The sequence below is a fragment of the Asterias rubens genome, chromosome 22, assembly GCF_902459465.1.
Source record: "Asterias rubens chromosome 22, eAstRub1.3, whole genome shotgun sequence".
Lineage (NCBI taxonomy): Eukaryota > Metazoa > Echinodermata > Asteroidea > Forcipulatida > Asteriidae > Asterias > Asterias rubens.
Window position 1 is genome coordinate 4,123,797 of NC_047083.1, and position 23,076 is coordinate 4,146,872.

The 23,076-nt window shown below is 39.8% G+C and overlaps 1 protein-coding gene across 1 annotated transcript; it reads left to right on the plus strand.

The window, feature by feature from the left end:
- The first annotated feature begins 471 nt into the window (after positions 1-471).
- LOC117305345 (prelamin-A/C-like) lies at positions 472-16,485 on the plus strand. The gene is made up of 16 exons (XM_033790207.1): positions 472-694; positions 2,192-2,330; positions 3,997-4,181; positions 5,129-5,317; positions 6,196-6,289; positions 6,712-6,897; positions 7,554-7,679; positions 8,564-8,784; positions 9,393-9,574; positions 10,237-10,414; positions 10,996-11,182; positions 11,538-11,657; positions 12,344-12,525; positions 13,168-13,346; positions 13,800-13,891; positions 14,536-16,485. The coding sequence occupies exons 2-16, from the start codon at positions 2,202-2,204 to the stop codon at positions 14,680-14,682; spliced, it is 2,397 nt and encodes a 798-aa protein (XP_033646098.1). The 5' UTR covers positions 472-694; positions 2,192-2,201; the 3' UTR covers positions 14,683-16,485.
- The last annotated feature ends 6,591 nt before the right edge of the window (positions 16,486-23,076 follow it).

The following is a 23,076-nucleotide window of genomic DNA, read 5'->3' on the forward strand; positions in this document are numbered from 1 at the left end:
GTTTCAAAAGGTTGTTTGGAAGCATAACACAATAATATAGAAGATATGGACTAGATATAAAAGTTTATTACAAGACGCTAGATGTAAATTTTTTTTGGTTATACGGTAATTAAGCATCACTTAAAGAAAACTTTGTTCAGGAATTAATAATCATAAAACAGCCACTTACACGAGGTACCCCCTTCCAGTTTATTCCAAATATTAAGTGGGGGTGTTTTATTTTAAAAAGGAAGCTTATATTTATACAACAAATAGTTTTCCATACTTAACATATCTTTAAATTCTACTATAATGACAACAAACAATTTAAAGTAAATGAAATGTATCCAAATTTTTTGAGGGAACAATCTTGTTTTTATTTAACTTTTGTTTTACTCAATCCCCCCTTTATGATGAATGAATCATGCCGAACGGTAGCCAGCGAGGGGTCAATTACTTATCCACCGCGTTGATCAAAGGTCGGCGCACCATAGTTACAACTTATACAAAATCTGCCGTCATATCAACAGGTGGAAGCTCTTCAGGTGTTTAGGATTATAAATAACATCAGAAGCCGTCATGTAAATACTGGATCTAAGGGATAATCTCCTAGTGAAATTTTAAGTGTACGTAGTGAGTTTTTGTTTCAGATTTGTTCTTTGTTGGTTGGAGTTGGAGGGAACACACACAGCAAAGCAGTAGATTTACTGACTGAGTAAGTTTCCATGTTTTGTATTTTTGTAGGATGTTTGTTACAAAAACTAGAAGTGAAGTGTAGTCTGTATACGTAGAGAGGGACTGAGATTTGTTGATAACTTGTTGAACTTCAGTTTACAACCAAGTGTTTGTATAATGTTTATAGAATGTCATATAGATAGGTGTTCCAGATGTCAGGAATCATTCGACATGTCTGTCGTCGTCCTGACCTATTGATTACTGTAAACAATTACATTTTATTTATAATAAAAAAGGGAATATATTTTTTTAATTTAATTTTAATTTCATTGGGTAGAAATATAGGCCCAGACAGTTCCTAAGGGGTGTGTAAGATAGGAAATTAGGCCTACTGACTGGTGTAGTGGGGCAACTATAGGTTCGTTCAACCATCGGAGACGATACAGGAACAAACCTCAATCACTTATTTTTAGGAGTAGGGTACCGTAGTCCAACCGTATGTGTGATTGCTACTTACCTCACTCCTTTGACACAATTTTGGTGTAACATTTTTGTTCTACAATGTAGTCGGTGTACGGTCTTTTGCATCGGTACAATTTAGTTAATTGTTTTTACCAAGCATGGTTCGGGTTGGTTACTAATGTAGGGTTTTGAGGTTTTGCATGGAAGAACAAATCTACAAAGAAAAGTAAAGTTATGCTTTCCCTAGTGAAAACAACAACACACAGGCAATACTTTGGTTGGATTCCAAAGCCATTATCGAGAAATGTTTTAAAAGCCACTACCAAGAAATTACAAAGCAAACAAAGCAATTACCGAGTAAACAATGGTTTATAATACCGAGTTAACAATTGTGTATGGGGTAAACAACCAAGCGATAAGGCTTGTGACAGGACGAGGACAGCTTTTAGATTTATGATCCCAACATGACCCGGGAGAAACACTTTTAAAGGCAGTAGACACTATTGGTTCTACTCAAAATAATTAGTAGCATAAAACCTTTCTTGGTATTAAACGAGTAATGGGGAGAGGTTGATAATATAATATAAAACATTGTGAGAAACGTCTCCCTCTGAAGTAGAGTACTTTTCAAGAAAGAAGTACTCTTCCACGAATTTGGCTTCGAGAACTCAGATTTAGAAATTGAGGTCTCAAAATCAAGCATCTGAAAGCACACAAAAGTGTTTTTTCTTTCATTGTTATCGCGCAACTTCGATGACCAATCAGAGACTTTGAAATGTGGCAGCAGACTTACCAGGTAAATTTCCATTGTTTATGTAGTTCTGAGCATGCACACATTACCGAGAACAATGGATTTTACCTGGTAAGTCTGCTGCCACCAAGCGTCCCAAAAGTCTCCCATTGAGCTCAAATTTTCACAGGTTGGTTATTTTGTGCATATATGTTGAGATACACCAAGTGAAAAGACTGGTCTTTGACCATTACCAATAGTGTCCAGTGTCTATAAAGCCGTGTTCCCGTCGGAATTTAAGGTAAAACTAAAAAGTAATTTCTGCTGATTTGTTTTTCCTTTCAGCTTTTTCAAGATGAGTGCGCTCGTGTTTCCGCCGGCGCCGATGACGCGTCAACAAGAGAAGGCTGAGCTTCAGCATCTTAATGACCGGGTTCAGAACTACATCGCTAAGGTTCGCAAGATGAGAGAAGAAGCCAATAATGTAAGTCAAGTCTGGAATTAGACGTAGGCCACGAATGCCCCTGGTCTGGGCCTTGGTCCCCTTTAAAAGTTTCTCATTGACATTGACTTTATGATTTTCCAATAGTGTCCTATGTAGCAGTGGCAAAATGAAAATGGCCTTGCCATTTCAACATGTTCAAAGATTAAATTCCAGGCCTGGTAAAGTATTCTACTCCTCCATACAGTGGCGTAGCCAGGACCTTTTTGGGTGGTGGGGGGGGGAGGAATGCTTTTAAGGGGGGGGGGGGGGCCCAGGAGGTATGGGTTTGTCAGTAGTTGGGGGGTCATGTTTTTTTTTTTAAAGGGGGACGCTAGAGGGGGGGTGACCATCCTTTTAGTGTAGCAACCCTGATTGTGATTGGTCACTATAGATTACACAAACATGCATTTCCTCTTTTCTTTTTTTCATTTTTGTGAGCTCTGTCAAAAAACAAAATTTTGGGTTGGGGCACCTGGGGGGCATTTGTGCCCCTCTCCCCCCCCCCCCCACCCTTATTGGCTATGCTACTGCCTCCATGGTGTTTAGCCAGGAGTGAAATCTGTGTGTCCTTGTGATTCAGGGCACCTTTTTTAAAATTTGATTGTTTGTTTTTGGTTTTTCCTTCATTGAGAACGAGTGGGCTTGGCCATAGCTCGAGCCCTCGTCCTCCCCCACTTATTGTGTGCTCATCAGGAGTTCTTTATTAGCTAATTTCAATCGTTACCTAGCTGCAGCCTAGCTGCCATTGTTAGGTAATTGGCTTGAGTAACAAAACCCCAAAACAGACAGGGCCCTTTTTAACTTACAGGATCTCTGCTTGCCAAAAGTTTCTTGTTTGTACAAGTTAATGACTCATGGTAGCCCAGAAGAGAAACTTCTGGCCATGGCTGGTTTCAATCAAAAAGGGACTGGACAAGAAAGGGATCTTTGAAGCTTTGTTGGGTGCAGGGAGAAAGAACCACCTACTCTTCCTCACGCAACCTATTATTTGAGCATCAGACAAACATTTAAAGGGTGTATGTACTTTTTGTAGGACAAAAAAACACAATGTCAACAGATTTACACTAAACTTACACAGTTTGAAGATAATGATAGTAGAAAGCTTCCCTTTATTTAAAGGCAGTTGACACTCACTATTGGTAATTGTCAAAGACCAGTCTTCTCACTTGGTGTATCTCAACATGTATGCATAAAATAACAAACCTGTGAAAATTTGAGCTTGATTGGTCGTCGAAGTTGCTAGATAACTACATGTATGAAAGGAAAAGAAACCCATGTCACACAAAGTTTTGCGCTTTCATGCTTGATTTCGAGACCTCAAATTCTAAACTTGAGGTCTCGAAATCAAATTCATGGAAAATTACTTCTTTCTCGAAAAACTACGTCACTTCAGAGGGAGCCGTTTCTCACAATGTTTTATACTATCATCCTCTCCCATTACTCGTTACCAAGTAAGGTTTAATGCTAACAATTGTTTTGAGTAATTACCAATAGTGTCCACTGCCTTTAATGAGCTTCAGAATGTTTTTTAAGAATCTTATTTAAGTTTATAAGACATGTAAGAATTGTATAAGAGTCTTACAAGAATAAGTTTTGAGGCAATCGCCTTTGTTTCCTCAGTAAAGTATCACGTGCCTGCTCTCATCCTAAATTGTTTTGTTTTCAGATCGACTCATCTTCTCTTCTCAATGCAATGCGAGTCTTGGAAGACGAAGTGTCGGCCATTAAGAGCATGTACGAGAAGGAACTGGAGAACGAACGCAGGAAGGTTGAAGATGAGATGGGAGGCCGGAACCAGGCCGAGGTACAGGCTCACCGTAACAAGCAGCTGGCGAATGATCTACAAGACAGGTATGTTGTACTTTATCTTGATTCAGTAGATTGTTGATGGATTCCAAAAACTACATAAGTACAACCATTGTGCGAGCGCAGTAGTTTCTCTCTGGTATAAGGGGCACTTCTATTAGAAAACATAATTCGTATTAGAATGTATATTTGGTTTGCGGTAACACCATGTGTGTATCTACTTGCCAGGTAGAGTTGTTCTTAGGGAACTGTCTTGCTTTATTCTACTGCCGTGGAGTAGATAATCGGAGGTTCGGGAGACTTCTCAGTTCTGAAAAGAACTGTCCTGCTTTTTTCAGAACTGAGAAGTCTCCCGAACCTCCGATTATCTACTCCATGGCAGTAGAATAAAGCAAGACAGTTCCCTAAGAACAACTCTACCTGGCAAGTAGATACACACATGGTGTTACCGCAAACCAAATATACATTGATACCTCACCATGCAATGCCTCAAATCCTATATATCGTATTAGAACACTGCACAAGGGCACATGTTGTATTTACCCGAGTCTTCAAGGAAACCGAAAACAGGAAAATAGACTGCACGCAGTTGGTTACTTCTCATGACTGACGAGCAAACCACTTGGCAGCCCGGAAGGCGCCCAGTGGCACGCTCCAGTGGTTTAATGATTATGCATGAACAGCAAAACAACAGAAATACACACAACAGCAAAAACACTGGGCACCAAGGCAATTGCTGTTGGTGCCAAGGGTTATTACAGGTGCAGCTGATGATGATTGTCAAGACGACACAAACACTTATTTTTTCTCTAAAAATAGAGAGGGTCTGAAAAAAAAATGAGAGACATAGGACCCTTTTAGAAATATTAAGGGGCTAAAAGTATGCCACCGTGGCGTTGTGGTGTAAATATATAAATGGGATCTTGATTTGACCGCAAATTGATTGAACATGTATAAAGTCCAGATTAATTTTGATCTTTTTTTTTCTGAAGGTTATCGGTGGAAAGTCAGCGCGGCCGAGCCTTTTCAGACGAGATACTGGCCTTGCAGAGACTCTGTAGCCAGAAGGACGGTGACCTCCAGCAGGCAAGGGTCAAAGGTGAAGATTTGACCCGGAAGCTGAGAGACCTACAGGACGATCATGCAGCGTTGCAGCACCATTCTGCAGACACACAGCGAAGGTAAACATTGATCTTGGAAATGAGTTTAAAAATGGTTGTGGTAGCACCTGATTCAAACTCTGGTGTTTCTGATCAACAGAGTGTGGGTTCGAGTCCCAGTCGTGACACCTGTGTCCTTAAGGCTCAGGGTTTGGCTCTGGGGCCTGTTTGGTGTTCAGACCATTCAAAATGGACACTGCTCCAAAACTGACAGCAGAACCCAAGCAAGGAGCCTGAGCCAGGCACGCTAACTTGGTTTGGAAAAGGCCCCCTTTGTGGCCGGGGCACCATTTGATGGTGGAAGCACTGTGTGCAAAATGCACAACACTGCTCCTGGCATGCCAGAGCCCAAGCCAGGAGCCTGAGCTCACACTTATGGGGTGACAGGTCTTTTTCTTCAGCCGCGCCACGCATCTGGAACTCTCTACCACTTAATCTTCGATCTTGTCTTTGTACCGCAAAATTCAAGTCTCTTCTCAAAACTTATCTTATGTCACAAGTTTTCAATGACTAATTTTGTTGTGTCTGTTTTTCTTTGTGTTGTGTTTTGTTTTTGTTTTTGGTTTTGGTTTTACTGCGCCTTGAACACCCAGCAGGGTGGATATGTGCGCAGTACAAGTCTTATTATTATTATTATTATTATTAGTACTATTATTATTATTATTATTATTATTATTATTATTATTATTATTATTATGGTGTGAAAAAGGCCCCCAGATTGTGGTGGGGTTGATGTTATTGAGCAGGCACTTATAACACTCAACAAAAGTTTCCAAGATGTGTGACTTCCCAAGCCACAGGTGGAGGCAAACCTTAAAACAGTACTAGTTTTAAAAAAAGGCCCGTACAGATTGTGAAATAGTGTGGCTCTAATTCGATATGCAATTGGTTTTATGTAGGTTGGATCAGGAGACTGCGCAGAGGTTAGAGGCTCAGGATGTTCAGCAGTCGCTGAGGAACAAGATTGAGTTTCAAGATCAGCTCCACTCTCAGGTAGGTGGTGACTCGATGAGTAACTCACAGTTTACTCAAAGGCATGTGTGTGACTCAAACCCATCAGGAGAGAGTCGCTAATCATTGATGTTCCATCAATAAGTAATGATGTTTCTTGTGATTGGAATGAATGAACTCTTTCAACAACCAATGATGTGCCATCCCTTTATGATATGTTTGTGAAAATTAGAGGACTGGAATTAATGTATTTTTCCGATAACTGATTTACCATCCCTTTATGATATTGAAAACTAGAGGATTGGAATGAAATACTCTTCCAATAACTAGTGATGTGCCATTGCTTTATTATCTTCCAGACAACTAAGAAATACAGGGCAAGCTTTTCGCTGTGCTGTAACTGTGCTTTCCCCTGGCACTATCTTCTTTTTGTAAAACTTTCTCTTTCTTTGTCAAACTTTTAGGAATTAATTGAGAGTAGAAATCGTCTAGATGAGAAGGCGAACCACATACTTCAGCTGGAGGCTAAGGTCAGAGAGTTGAGTAAGCCTGATAACACGCTCCATGAGGCCCTACAGAGGGTCCGAGATGCAGCCACCGCCGAACTCCTCAAATATAAGGAAGAGTCGGAGGCAACTTACCATAAAAATGTAAGAAAAGTTTAACAGATGCTAATTTTGTAGGGATTTTTTTATTGGAGATAAAGAATATCTATTGTTTTTACCCTTCCATCGAGTAGTGTAATGCACTGTATACTCATTACTGTCCTGAGTTATGTAAAACATATCAACAGGCAAATCACTCAGGTGGGATTCTTTTGTACCCTTACACTGATAGAGCTGTACAAGTAAACTCATCAGTCTTTTCCCAAGCAAAATCACTTGGTTCCTTTTTTTGGCGCCTCAGGCGTCGTTTGGATGTTCACATTCATAGAGTTATATATAAGAACTAGAGGGCGCACTGGCCTATATCTGCGACCCGGCATGTGCGCAGGCGGCCATTTTCTAAGTTGACAAAACAGGCATTGCACAACGTGTGTTTGTGCGGCCATTTTGTAAGTTGACACAACATCATCGCGTATAGCGTTCAGTAAGCACAAACTCCAACGTGTACTTCATATTCAACGCGCGTACAGAATGGCGTGCGTGTCTCCTTGCGGTCCCGTTGTGTTTGTGCAAGAAGCATCACCAGTGCGCCCTCTATGGTCACATTATAGACATTTTCCGGCAAAAGCTATACATCCTAATTTGAGAACTAGTTTGGTGTGACCCAGCCTTTAACAACTTGTTTTGAACATTTATTTCAGTTGCAAGAACTGCGCGATCAAATGGACAGAGACGCCGACAATATTGAGAAGTTGTCAGGAAATAATAAACGACTTGCAGCGCAGATCGAGGAACTAAAGAACCAGGTGCACTCGCTCCAGACACGAGTAAGTAGAAAGTCTCGAGACCATTGCCCGGCTTCCAATATCAAGTTCTAATAATGGTAGTGGCTTCTTATAGCGCTCATATCCGTCACTCAGTGACGCTCAACATGCTCAAGGTGCTTCAACATTTAGTATTTTCCTGCATGCTCAGGATATACGTCTGATGAGCCAGCACTCCAACAACTGAGCTCTTCAGCCCTATCATGGTGGCCTCCATATTTTGTCAAAAATAATTTAGGGCTGCAGTCTTAAGCCATTCAACTTTTAACTGCAAGGGTGGCATGGTTGGCTTGTGCGTATAAAGCGCTCACCTCTCACCAAGGTGACCCTAGTATAGATACCCGGCCAGGGCCATATGTGAGTTGAGTACATTGTGCGTTGGTTCTCTGCTGTGCCACAAGGGTTTTCCCAGACCATCCGGTTTTCCTCCCTCGATCTTTGGCTGTGCTCCGTGGTCATAATGGGTTGATGTGGCTGGCAGCCAAAGGCGCCCTTGCATGCCTGCTTCTTGAACACGTTGTAGCCGCGTGCTTGGCAATTCAGCTCTTAGCTGCCAGTAAGGATGAATATATAGTGGACAATAAGGCCGTGTCCGAAACGGCGACTTCGGCTACAGCTACGGCTAGATCGCGCGTGTCTGCCTATTCTTCAACACTGGTAGACGCGCTGATCTAGACGTAGCTGTAGCCGAAGTCGTCGTTTCGGACACGGCCTTAGAAGTGATGAAAATACTATTGAGAGCGCCCTCACGCGGTCAACAATACGGCGCATAGTTTATGATACGGCCTGGGAAGCGACAGCAGAGGGATCAGCTTCAAATGCACCTTCTCGAGTGGTAACCTAAAGGGAAACTGACTTCATTAATTATATATTAACATTCCTTCTAGTTGGGATCAACAGAGCATCAGAATCGTAATCTCTCCGACCAGCTAACGCAAGAGAGAGAGGGCGCCGCAGCCCATGTGCGCGCCCTAGAGGGAAAACTCTGCGATATGCAGGACAGCTTGGTGCAGAAGATGAGAGAGATCACCTTGGCAACGGACGCTAAGATGCCGGTCAGGTCCGAGATCGACGCACTGAGGGAGCTCGTCGAGGAAGAAGAAAGAAAGTAAGAAAAAACAACGAGAAGAGTGGTTGTCTTTTCGTATTGTTGTGTCGGCGTTGAAAATATAGCACTTAAGTTCTCGCAGAGAGGGAATGGGCAAGATAAAAGACTGCATTTCTTATAGATGTTGAGACAAACTGTGAATGCTATAGCTCATCACAAGCCTGAGGAAAGCTGTACACATTGGGTGCTTGCTATTTGAGCCAAACACAACAGGGTATAAACCCTACTTTTCCACGATAAATGTTGTCGAACTTCTAGCTGTGTTCTTTTACATGCACTACCAACTTAAGTATGCACTACAAACTTTAGTACACAGGACAAAGCATAAGAGACTTTTGAGGCGCTGACGGCAGCAGACTTAACGTTCCTTTTTTGGCGCCTCAATGATCAGTATTGCACACGTACATGTAGGTCTGACGAGAACTGTGAAAAAGACCATCCAAAGTCTCCCATTATAGTGAAGTATCTTGCTGAAGGACACGAGTGCCGTGGCCGTGACTCAAACCCACACTCAGAAACACCAGAGCTTTAGAGTCCGGTGAGCCACTCGGCCATGACACGGCATTGAAAAAGAAATTAAGGAGTTTATATAATTTATCTCATTCCAGGTTACGGAACATCACTGGCGAACCGATACGTCGACCGATCACCTTGCCTCCAGCCGTTCACTCCATTAGTAGACCAGCCAGCACTCCTCTGATATCATCGAGAGGTCGGTCAACCTCCCCAATGAAAGGATACGAAAACACCACAGGTCTGGTGTCCAGTGTTACTCAACATAGCCCAAGAGGTAAAGTATAGTTTGGGGTGCAGACCACATCCGACACTGGTTGCCTTTTTAAAAACAAATATTCTTAATCCTCGATGCAAAACTTGTAAAGTGTTATGATACCCTTCTCTCTAACCACCGGTGTTCTAGTTCAAAGGTAGTGGGTTCGAATCAAACCCCAGATGATTTTGCCGAAACTTGGAAAGTACAGAGTGTATAGTGCTTTGTTCCACATAAGGGTAAAAACAAATTACACCTCTTTTAGACAGGCGCACCAGAGTCGCTCTGAATCAATAATAAATAGGAGCCACTTTAGGTCGACCCAAACAATATTTTTCTATAGACAGGCAAACTTATAACATTTAGGCCTACATTAGGTTTGACTCATGACAAGATCGACGTCTGAAACCAGGAGCTTCAGAGTCGCATTCTGACTGACTGCAACAGTAGTTTTTCAACTTCTAGCGCGTCCAGACGCTCCTAACTGTTTCAGATGTTGAACTATGCACACACTTACATGTAACTCAGAATTTGGTTCAGCGAGACTCTGGAGCGCTTGTCTGAAACGGTTTTATGTGCTTTCTCCCCGATGCAAAATTAACATCCATTAAAAAAATCATGTTTTGAAATTGAGATGTCTCGATCAACAACTTTGAATGGATTCTTGTTCTCCAAACCTACAGCGGAGAGACGTCCAGCGTCAGTTCCGGTCACCACGATGGGACAGGGGAAGGACTACTTTGACTCTATGTTCGGAGACCTTCAGAAGAGTCGGGTGATTTATCCCAAACTCCATCCAAAGTCTAGCCCGCCAGTCAGACTGGCGTCTACCACTCACGATTACACCACGGCAACATCAAGGTATGGATTTGAACTGAAAACCATAGAAATAGAACGAAGCAGTTGGGAAGACTGGGTTCAGTGTTTTTTTGTTTGATTTTTTATTTTTGTGTGCAAGTTTGCCCAAAACAAAGGTTAGACTGCAGAACTGAAATTACAAGGTTTTGGGTTTTAATCCCTAAAGCTAGCCACTGATTTCACAATGACTAGAATAAGTATTGTCATTGTTTAATACTGAGTCACATTTTTTTGATTTGCACAATTCATAATCAAAGCTGTTAGACCAATGTTTGTATGAGAGAGATTGGCTGTTGCCAGTTTGGCGTTATATTTCATTGTGGGAGTTTCTTTGATGGAAGATCATCTAAACAAACACTACGTGTCCACCCTAATTCAAGTATAGTGCTCGTCTCTCAGACACACTTCCTCAGGGATGTGTAAACCTGAACTACAAGCGCAAAGCAGGAAAGTTGCAAGCGCAAAGCGTAAAAGCTGGCGAGCATGAAAGCTTGCGATTATAACCAGAGAAAATCACATCCCTGCTTCCTAAACCATCGTGTACTCAGTGTACTTATATCTCTCGCACCCGCCTTTCACAACAGCACTACAGGCTCAGTCAAGATTCTTGAAGTCAACGAGGACGGACGTTTCATCCGCCTCTTCAACACATCCCCGAGAGACGATCTGGAGATCGGAGGTTTCATGATCCAGCAGAATATTGGAGGGCACCCGGTGGCGGTCTACCGTTTCACTCCACGGACCCGTTTCAGAGCTGGGTCGACGATAACTGTAAGTATAGAAAGGGCAAAAGGAAGAACCTAGCTGCCCTCACAGGTACCATCTCTACGCCCTCACAGGTACCCATCTCCGCCCCCACAGGTACCCATTTCCGCCCTAACAGGTGCCCATCTCTGCCATCACAGGTACCCATTTCCACCCAAATATCCGATGTACAGTATAATACAGAAAAATTCAAGAAAAATCAACGCTATATAAAATGCAAACACCGAAAGCAAATTATAAATTTCATATGTGGAAGCGCAATAGCAGCAATTCCAGAAAGCAACAGTCCACTAAAATCCCAAAACACATGGTTGTTTTTTGTCAACTTTCTTACAACTTCATTCATTTTTGTTTTCCTCAGGTTTGGTCAGCATCGAGCCTCGCTCAGCACAACCCCCCGACAGACTTCCTATGGAAGGAGCAAAACAAGTGGGGAACTGGTCCCGAATGCACTACTATCCTCTGTAAACCAAACGGACAGGTTGGTATATAAGGAGAAAAAAACTATCCCAGTATGGGTATACCCGACTAGAATCCATTTTTCCTAATGAGGGTGAAGGTCCGTCACTCAGGCCTCGATAACAAGAACGAAAACAAGAATGTGCGCCCTCGCTTGGTTGATTAAGCGTGGGCATAGTCTGAGTGAAGTAATTCAACCAATAGAATGCATTCCCTTTGAGTCGCTTTAACAGATGGCATAGAGTCAGGAGTCACTTAGGTCAAGTCTAAGTTAAAGACACTGGACACCTTTGGTTATTGTCTCGCACCAGTGATCCACTTGATGTATCCCCAACATATGTATGAAATAAAATCTGTGAAAATTTGTGCTCAATTGGTCGTCAAAGTTGCAAGAGAAAAGTGAAAGAAACAACACCCTTGCACAATGTGTGCGCTTTCAGATGCTTTATAAAAGGCTTCAGGCCTGAAGTCTTTCATTATTTGAGTAAGAACTTGCCCCTTTCACCAAAAAATTACGTTACTTCTTCAGAAGAAGCCAGTTCTCACAGTGTTTTATACTATATGTCTCTTAATTGCTCATACATTACCATGTATTTTTTTGTGCTGACAATTACTTTGAGTATACCAATAGTGTCCAATGCCTTTATAGGCAGGGCAAGTGGTGGACAGCTCCAGCCTGCATCTAACCTGGAATTATTTGTCTTTAAGGCGATTGCTTGGACAACGGCAGCCCATCGTTTCACCAAGACGGCGCAGAGTTACGATATGACCAGCGAAAGCTCAGGGAGTCGTATGACGGAGGACGTAATGGACGACTTTAACGGGGAGTCCACACCTCACCCTGAGATGGAGGTTGAAATTGATGGCAGACCGACAACGGTACTACACAGGTACTAGAGGTCTTTCTTTGTTTGTTTTTATTTTTGGGATATAACAAAGAATTGACTACAGTGGGATTCAAACCAACGACATCCGGATTAATAACGTGTTGGCGCTCTACCAACCGAGCTATCTAGCCCTATCTAGCGACTTTATACGTTTAAGACAGGCAACCTAGAGCCGAACATTTACATTAGGTTGGGCTCCTGACAGGATCGACAGCTGATACCAAGACGCTCTAGAGTCGTTCCAAACAAATGCAACGATCACTTTTACAGCGTCCAGTCTCGTATTGATTTGGCTGACATCCAAAATTGCCCTTGCATGCCTGCGGCTCGGACACATTGTAGCTGCTCTTTTCGAATTGCCAACTTTCTCAGCTGCAAGTAAGGGCAATAAGCCTCTCTAAATATTATTGGTGGTGGGTTCAAATCCTACCCTACTATTATGCCTGAGATTATTTTCACAGAGCTCAGGTAGTATACTTTGCTGACACACAATGGTGTATTTTGGTAAAACCAAAGTTAATTTTCTTTCCCTGGTGCAAATTTTCATCTATAATTGTTATCATTTCGATTGCGTGGATTAGGTAGGCATTTAAAGTTCTTGGACTTGACTTGACATTAAAGAATCTGATTTTGTTTCATCCACAGAGAAAGAGAAGATCTTCCGTCATTGTCTCCAGCGAAGCATCCCATCGGTCAGTATCCGGGATCCCCGACACACCCTGCGACAGGACAGCACAGGGTGAAGACCTTAGGGAACGACAATAGCAGCATGTGTCGCCAGTCTCGCTCTCAGAACTCCAAACCGGTTCCCGATGTTGTTAAAGGTAACGTTGTCAATCTGAACCCACAAAGTTGTGTTTTTATCATTGCTAAATGTAGTCCAATAAAAGCTCTCCAACAATAGAAAACTTAAAATATTACTTGCTGAGGTGCTGTACATTTTCAGCGCGTACGCGCAAGTGCGCAAAGTTTTGCAATGAAACTAACATGAATACCAAAAAGCATGCGGTACAGTGCAATGCGCAAGTTTTACACAATGTATGCTGATTTAGGGGTCACTTAATCGCTGTTTTCCAAAGCCGGTCTTTATACCGACCGTTAACAAACCTCCTGGACCGGGTTTCGACCAATCAGAGACTTGAAACCGCCCAAGGTATTTATTAATACTCCTTATAATCAACTTGAATTGTATTTATTGGACTGTTCAGTCCAAAAGAAATAAAATCTGCGCTTTCCTTTGATGCTTTTTTCCCGCTTCTTTCTTTCTTTTTTCCTAGGTGTTTTATATGCAGGCTCAGGAATAGGTGCATCTCGTACCGGTGCAGCACAACTTAGAAAACCAATGAGAACGAGCCCAACAAGAGGAGGGGTAGGTACCCTTTTTGGTTTGTGTTGTGGGAGGAAAATGATAACAACCAGTTTTTATATAGTGCTTTTCACAGACCCGCAGGGCATCTCAAAGCACTTCCAACACTATTACCCCTGGTCACTGGGCCTTTTCATTCCTTAAACCATCTCAGCTTCCTGGGGAGTGTCAGCCTGCATGTTTGACAATTATATGCGCTACTCGGCTAAACCAATCACAAGAACCATCTCTGCCCTCACAGTTACCCATTTACCCCTGGGTGGAGAGAAGCAATTATAGTTAAGTGTCTTGCTCAGGGACACAAGTGTCCACGACCGGGACTCGAACCCACACTCTGCTGAAAAGAAACACCAGAGTTTGATATGGAGTCACTCCTTAACAAGGAGGCCGTAGTCTACTTCCAGTTTCGTAATTAAGATCCAGTTTACTGACAAAATGAAAACGAAATCAGTTCCAAATGATTTACATTATTAGATTTGTTGACCTTTGCATGGAAATTTGCTGTCGCCCATGGTTTATTTAATGAAGTGGATCATTGAAAGACCCAGCAAAGATCAGAAAAACCAAGAGTTTGAAAAACTTACCTCTTTTGGATTTTATTATGAAGTTTATTTGACGATGTGTTATATATTTCCCCCCTGTTTCAGAGTGGTACGATCCGATACACTGCCCAGCCGAGCCCCTTCATGTCCCCCCACCAGGAGCACTACGCTAACCTGAACTCCATTACCGCTAGTCAGAAGGTCAGCTTCCAGCCACCGATGCCACGCCCTCCTGTCATATCGTCATGGTAACTAGCTCATGAATATGTATGTCAGTAATTCCCACCAGATCAGTTTGCACCCATGCACCACCCACCCTTCAACTTTGCTCATGAATATGCAAACATATATCAGGCCCATGTTTTCTTTAAGCTAGCCCAACATAACATTACTTTATAAAGGGTAAAGTCATGAATATGCAAATCAGTAGATAGACGAGTTTCCTCAGTGGACTAAAGTTATTTATTGAAATTAGCTCATGAATATGCATATTTTTGAGAGAACAAGAGGATGGCATTTGGTTGGATCCTCCAAGTGACATGGCAAATCCCCATAACTCATGATTATTCGTATCCAATATGAATATGCAAAAACGTTTGGGTGTGTTTGGTCTGGTACCTTGAACCTTGAGGCATTTTAAGACATGTTTGTCTGTGGAATAAGCAGTAAGAGTTATTCAAGTTTCCTGACCAAATATTTTTGCTGTGAGTTACAAAGAATTTAATGCTGATTGAAGACTCTATATTTGGAAGACTTTATATATATTTATGTATAATATTTTCTATGCATATTTTGACTATTTTTTAATGAATTATGCAAAGTGTGGCACTCTGTTTTATTGATTTTCTAAATGATGCCTCGTTACTATAAAATTGATATTTAATAAAAATGTCCAAAGAGTAAATAGTTGAATATGCAGTTTTTGACTCACTGGTTTTGCTAAAAAAATAAATCAGCGATTTTGATTATCGTAACCGCAATTTTAAATGGAAAAGTTATAATTAATAATGAATGCTGAATTTGTGTGTTATGTTTCGAACAAAGAAAGACAGAAAGGGTGATGTTGTGGTTGTTTTTGTCAAAAATGTTTTACAATAATATATACATGTAGTTTGTGTGAGTTTTGCTGTTGCTGTATAGCTACATGGGAACCTGTATACTATTGAACAGTAGAGGGCCATGTGTTGCACCTAGTGACTGACAGAAGTCTCTGCAGGGAATGACTTGATTCAAGTCTAACTTTTTACAGAAGTAGGCCATATTGCTCTAATGTCTGAAGTAAATCTAGAATGATGGCAAAGCAACTACTTGATTTAAAGACTAACTTTATGCAGAAGTAGGCCATGTTTTGCATTAGTGGCTGCAAGTGAGAAATCTGTAGGATTGATGGCAAATTACGACTTGTTTTCAAGCCTACCTTTGTATTAAAGAAGATAGGCCATGTATTGCACGAGCGTCTGTCAAACATCTGTCAGGAATGATCTCAAAGAACGACTTGATTCAAGCCCAACTTTGTACAGAAGTAGGCCATGTGTTGCATTAGTGTCTGAAATAAATCTGTAGAAACGATCGCAAAAAATGACTTGATTCAAGCCTAACTTATTTTTACAGAAGTAGGCCGTGTGTTGCATTATACATGTAATAGTGTCTGAAAGAAATATGTAGGAATGGTGACAGAGAACGACTTGATTACAAGTCTTTTTTTTGTGAGCCATGTGTTGCACTACTGTCTGAAATAAATCTGCAGGATTGGTCACCAGAACGATTTGATTTGAAGCCTAACTTTGGACAGAGGTAGTTTTTTGTACCAAATCACCATCATGTGAAATAGTTTTACTTATCTGAAATGCAGCATTGTGTAAAAAAGGTGTTCTAGCATTTCAATTCTCTTTTATTTTCGGCTTGATTGGTAGAGATAAAAAAGAAAGAAAACTAAGCAAGAAACTTTTGTGACATGAAAATAATATTGTGCTTATTTTCAATTTACACATTTCACTGTAATTTGATACTTTTCATTGGGAATAAAGAATATTACTTGGTGTGTTTTCAAATTAATAATTGTCAAAGACCAGTATTCTCTCTTGGTAAACCCCAACTTATGCATCAAATAAAAACTTGGTGATTCAATTGGTCATCGAAGTTGCGAGAGAATAATGAACACAAACAAACATGACATTTTCAGAGGTTTAAAAAGGCTTAATAATGACAACTCAAAATGAGTTTGCATCTCAAAATTGAATTTGTCCTGGGAGCCCCTCTTTGAACTTGTTTAAAGACCTAGGACACTATTGGTAATTGTCATAGACCAGTCTTCTCATTTGGTGTATCTCAACAAATCCCATCAAATAACAAACCTGTGAAAATTTGAGCTCAATTGGTCATTGAAGTTTCGAGATAATAAAGAAAGAAAAAACACGCTTGTCACACGAAGTTGTGTGCTTTCAGATTCTCGATTTCAATACCTCAAATTCTAAATCTGAGGCCTCGAAGTCAAATTTTGTGGAAAACTACGTTTCTTCAGAGGGAGCCGTTTCTCATAATGTTTTATACTATCAACAGCTCCCCTATACTCGTTACCAAAGTAAAGTTTTTCTGATAGTAATGATTTTTAGTAATTCCAATAGTGTCCACTGCTTTTAAAGCCATTGGACACTTTCGGTAAACAGTATTGTCCAAGTCCCACACTTCGTGTATCACAACTTATATATAAAATAACAAACCTGTGAAAATTTAGGCTCAATCGGTCATCGGAGTCGGGAGAAAATAACGGGGATAAGCCACCCTTGTATCCGCACGTTTCGCCGTGTCATGACATGTGTTTAAAATAAATCCGTAATTCTCGCTATCGAGAATTGATATTGTTTTAATGTTTTCTCTAAAAGTCAAGCATTTCATGGAATAATATTTCAAGAGAAGTCTTTCACCATTACCTTCTGTAAACCCTGTAAATTATTTGTAAATCTGAGATTTTTTCTTTTTTGATTTTTTTTCTGTACCGAAAGTGTCCAATGGCTTTAAAATACTCTTTTAAATTTCTAACATCCATTGGTATTTTAAAGTACAGTACGTTAGAATCCGATTCTCGCATTGTGGATACCAGACGGACCAAACGAAAACAAATAATGACATTTTTCTGAAGTGCAAGTATGCACTTAAAGACTGCACATAAACCGCTAGATCATTTATCACACGAACCAACTAATAGGTACAGTTGCTAAATGTATACTTTATTTAACACGGGCCCATGGGGTGGATTTTACAAAGAGTTAAGACTAGTCTTATCTCTTGTTAGGACGAGTCACTCGTTCTAACTTAGGACTAGCCTCAAGTTTTTGATATCTCCTAGGACTAACCCCTAACTCTTGTGTTCTTTGCAAGTTGTTGTCTGTTGAGCTAACATATCATATACAATGTTGCTTTTTAAAGGAACACGTTGATCGGACGAGTCGATCTATAAAAAGCGTTTGTAACCGTTTGTTGTAAAATGCATATGATTGGATGTTTTAAAAGTAGAATACAATGATCCACACAAATTTGCTTCGCAATTGCGTAGTTTCCCTTTTTTACTTTGCGAACTAACACGGTCGGCCATTTATGGGAGTCGTCACATCGACGAGGTAAAAGGAAAACCGTGCAATTTCGAGGCATGTTTGTGTGGATCACTGTATTCTACTTTTACAACATCTTTCTAACCATATGCATGTTATAACAAATGGTTACACACGCTTTTCAAAGACCAACGACTTTTCTATTCTATATGATAAACAAACAACGCTGGTTGTGTGGCTGAATGTTAGCAGATTTTGTGACCAAGATTAAAAATTTCTGCAAAATTTCAAACAATATCCCACGATTGGTGGCTTTGTTTCCAACAAAGTCAACACTACTTTTGAAGATTTTTGTGTAAATTGTTGCCCACTGTGACTGTCTGATTTTGCTTTACATGTACGGCTTTCCATAGTTTTCCAACCGAAGTTGGCAAAATATCGGGCTGTGACGTTGCAATAGAAAGGTTCTTTACCGTTGCGTTTTGTTTTACGCGGCATGTGCACGTGGTGTGACACAGAAATAATGTGAAAAAGGGCCAAAAGTCGGCATAAACCGATAAAACGCTAATGCGTAGACACCGTTTTTTTGTCTCGAAAGTTTTTCGTTTTTTTTTAATCACGATCATATCTTTTCACTCTATTTATGTTTGTTTGATTTTTGAAAGTAAAACGGGATGAGGTTGCAAATTGCTTTACCAGTAGTCATAGACTAGAGAACTAACAGCGTGTTCTTTCAAAGTCAAAAATACTAGTCTTCAAGCTAAATCATAGAAAATTAGAATTGTGATCACCAAAACCATGAGAGTCAAATTTGACTTCCAAATCTGGATAAGTATTTCTGAATCATGTGTAAAGATAAAACGCACGCGATGAGTTTGAAAGAAATCGCATGATCTGCTCCTTCAAACTTGGGTATGCACCGGCTATATGCGTCTTTAAGCAATACGGTTGCAAAGGTCAATATTTATGAATGCAAATATAAACATATAACATTTTTTCAATGTGTGAGAGTTTATTTATTTTGGTTAGGCATTCATAAACCAAAGGGCATTCAGTTTATATATGAAGAAACAGTGAGCTGTAAGGGACAGTACTGCTATGGATAGTTCGTGATAGGCGAACGGTGACAAAAGCCCTATGTGCCGCTCGTGGTTATTTTACGCTCAAATGTGTTTTGCGTTGATACCATTTCAGTAATGTGACGTCAGTGGAAAATATGAATATAAATGGACCAGCGGGCTGGGACCCGGTGTGGCGGTTTCAGTCTTCCGCCGTGTTCATTTTTCCGGGTGATTGATTGAAATGGTTGATTGATTGATTGAAATGGTTGATTGATTGATTGATTGATTGATTGATTGACTGATTCAAAATAATTTCATACGTGGTTAATCCTCTTCATTCTAATTAAAACCAAAATAATAATTCAGAACATTTTGATATTTTTATGCATCGGGCGTTTTGTTAGATCACGCACGGAACGTAAATATTTAAAATGTGTTGGTGTGTTAATGTCGTCAATATTATTAGTAGCTGCTGTTCTTTTTCGCGCATGATGTGTTGTTTCTATAGTCACAAGTGTTTGTTAATTACGGTCTTAGCCTTTTTACGTTTGTTGTGTGTATTGTTTGGACAGGGTTACTTTAGTGTACCAATTATTATTCCGACATTGCAACTTTAAGCAAACGCACCGCGGAAAACGTAAAACCAAGCGTGTATTTTCTTCTCATTTTGTATTCAAACTGGCCAGTGTAACTTTCTGATGTTATTTTGTATCTGCGGGTGGAACGTAACAACGCACATCCAAAGAAAACCCCCACAAACAATGATCTGTGATAGTTGTGTGTGTTTGGTGCGATAAGGAAACGCACAAAACCGTCACTGCTACTCAAAACTGTTTAAAGGGAAGGTACACGTTTGGTAATTGTCAAATACCAGTGTTCTTACTTGATGTATCCCATCATAACCATAAAATAACAAGCCTGTGAAAATTTGGGCTCAATCGGTCATCGAAGTTGCGAGAAAATGATGAAAGAAAAAACACCCTTGTTGGACGAATTTATGTGCTTTCAGATAGGAATAAAAGACTTCTAGCTAGCAGTCTTTTATTATTTGAGTGAGAAATTACCTCTTTCTCAAAAACTACGTTACCCACAATGTTTTATACTACCAACAACTCTCCAATTCTCGTTACCAAGTCAGTTTTTAAGTTAAAATTTGTTTTGAGTACTTACCAAACGTGTACCTTCCCTTTAAATAGCAGAAACCAAAACTATTGAGTTTGTTTGGTTGTCTTTCGTTCCGTGGCTGCATTTTATTGTGTGTTCCACGTACTGCACGTACACAGGTTTTTGTTACATTTGGTGTTCGGGTATAACTATTATCGTAAGAGAATTTTCGGAAAACCAATCTACCTCTAATATGCAGCGCTCGATTTAGCGTCATTCCAGAGTGCCTTTACCTGGCACGATGTTTGATCAGGGCCTAATTTCATAGAGCTGATAAGCACAACAAGTACACATCGGTGTATGGGTAAAAATCAAAATAAGCACAAAACTATAGCTAAGCACAACAAAATATTATGCAAACCAGAATAAGGTTACCATTGGTAATACCAACCAAACAAACATATGTAGGCCTACAATTTGTGACTGGTATCCTGCTCATTTCTGCTTAGCAGAAAAAAGCAATATGTTCTGGTTAAGCAGCTCTATGAAGTTGGGCCCATGTCTTAGGACAAAGATATAGGGATATACAAGGGCTGATCTATAGTATATGCATGCTTGGCTATTTAAATCACAATTTTTCAGATTTTTCCAAGAGCAAAAACAAAATCGGAAACAGACTAAAGTATAGGAAGAATATCATCATGACTGCTACACAATAAAAACTTGTAAACACAAATATTCAAAATAAATGTTGCATTTGTAGGAAACAATTAAGCAACCAATCACAGGATGCATTGTTGTTGTTAAAATGTGCTGAAATGTTGAATCCGGTCACACCCTTTAATCAGATTCTGCGTCAAATTGACCCATGTTTGAGGTCAAGTTAACACCAGAAATGGGTCGGGACCCTGGGGTCCAGAATACGGGTCTTTTAGTAACCTGAAAAATGTAGTGCAGGGGTTTCGTAAAAACGGTATGCCTAGTGAAATAATGCAAATGGTCTGATATAGAGGTTTAAGTAACTGTGTTTTCATTCTCCTAAAAAAGAATACAATTTGTATTTTTATATTGTAAATAGATAGAAGACTGCTAACTGTAAAATCCAAAGAACGTGGACAAGAGTATAATATATAGAACAAAAAAGCTCAACAAAATTATTTCGCCGTTTTCGTTCGATGATTCTTTTATGAAGGACCGATTTGTGGCCGATTTAAATCGAACAAAATGTATTTATTTTAATTAGATATTTTTTGTATAGATTCGAGAATGCATTTAGACAAGCTTTCCTTGCACGACAATAGAAATCTGACAATGATAAGTGTCGTAGTCAAAACCTTTAGTGGTTTTGCCGAGATCCTGCATGGGACATTAAACCACGTCTCAGCCACGTGTTTGCATGTTATATGTATTTTGTGCATTGTCCATGACATTACATGCTGAAAGTTTTGTATTCTTGTCGTTTTTAAGTATCGTCTGGGACAATTCGGTCAGATTTTTGTTTTTTTTAATTAGTTATTTGCAACAGTTATTTCTATTTAAAAAAGGGATAGTAGAAAATAAAAACTTACAGGAGGGTGAGACGTCATGGTGACTAACACGTAGGAAAAATAATGCAATGTGTGGCAAAATTGTACGTTGTGGGATACATGTATGTGGTGGCACCAAATCTCTTTTGGGTAGTAGGTTCTAAAAAAAAAATTGGGTTGACAACCTGGGCCCAATCCCATAGCGCTGCCAAGCACAAAAATTTGCTCAGCATGAAATTTCTTCCTCGATAAAAACAGGATTGCCAACCATATTTCCACATGATTTTCGGGATAAGCAAACATCAACTGAATACCAGTAACACGTTATATGCAACAGGACATTATTTGTTGGTAATCCTGTTTTTATCAAGGAAGAAATTTCACGCTAAGCAAATTTTTGTGCTTAGCAGCTCTATGAAGCTGGGCCCTGGACATCAACCCCACAGCTGCCAACCACCGGTTTTTCAGAACCAACACTGCTCAAACGAAATAATATTCGAATAGTGCTATCACAAACATCACTTGATAATACTCCCAGCACCATGCAAACTTTCCAATCCTAACTTAATACAATATTTTGTATTATTGAAAAGTTAATGATTAATTTGATAATGCTGTCGTTTTCAAGTTTTATGCAGTGAAACACCAAAGTCACATTATAAGGCCTGTCATTATAAGTAATATTTTGATAATAACGGATTTTTAGCACTTCAAGACACCTGAGTATAAAATTATACTAATTAAAATATTTAATGAACTTAGCATATATTACTTACTTTTTGATGTGTTCACCACAAATATGTGTGTTACTTTCCAATTATCTTCCGTGAAATGTTGTGAAATGATATTGTTGTTGGATTTTACAAGCTGAAGCGTTAACAAGCCTAAACTCGCACAATAAAACAGTTTTTAAAGAACGAATCAATCAGTCTAGAATTGTTATTGGCCTGGTTTATTGTGTAGTGCCCATAATTAAAGGGTCTTTCTAGGACAAAAAAACACAATGTCCACAGATTCACATTAAACTTACACAGTTTGAAGATAATGAGAGTAGAAAGATTCCTTGAAAATATTACTTGCTAAGGTGCTGTAGTTTTTGAGAAGTGATTAAAACAATGTAATGAAAATAATTTTCGTCTCAGTGATCACGAGACGAAAATTATTTTAGCCTGTAAAAACGTATTTTCATGAAATTGTTTTACTAATTTCTCAAAGAATACAGCACCTCGGCAACTAATAATTTAAAGAGACGCTTTCTACTATCATTATCTTTAAAGGATTTGGGTACTTTTTCAAAATGTCCATAGATTTACATTAAACTAACAGGGTTTGAAGAATGATAGTGGAAAGCTTCCCTTCAAATATTACTTACTGAGGTGCTGTAGTTTTTGAGAAATGAGTAAAACA

Excerpts from the sequence above, each read along its gene's own strand:
- LOC117305345 (XM_033790207.1), top strand. The coding sequence starts at position 2,202 with ATGAGTGCGCTCGTGTTTCCGCCGGCGCCGATGACGCGTCAACAAGAG. Across the intron at positions 4,182-5,128 it reads GCGAATGATCTACAAGACAG|GTTATCGGTGGAAAGTCAGC; the intron begins GTATGTTGTACT and ends TTTTTTCTGAAG. Across the intron at positions 11,183-11,537 it reads GAGCTGGGTCGACGATAACT|GTTTGGTCAGCATCGAGCCT; the intron begins GTAAGTATAGAA and ends TGTTTTCCTCAG.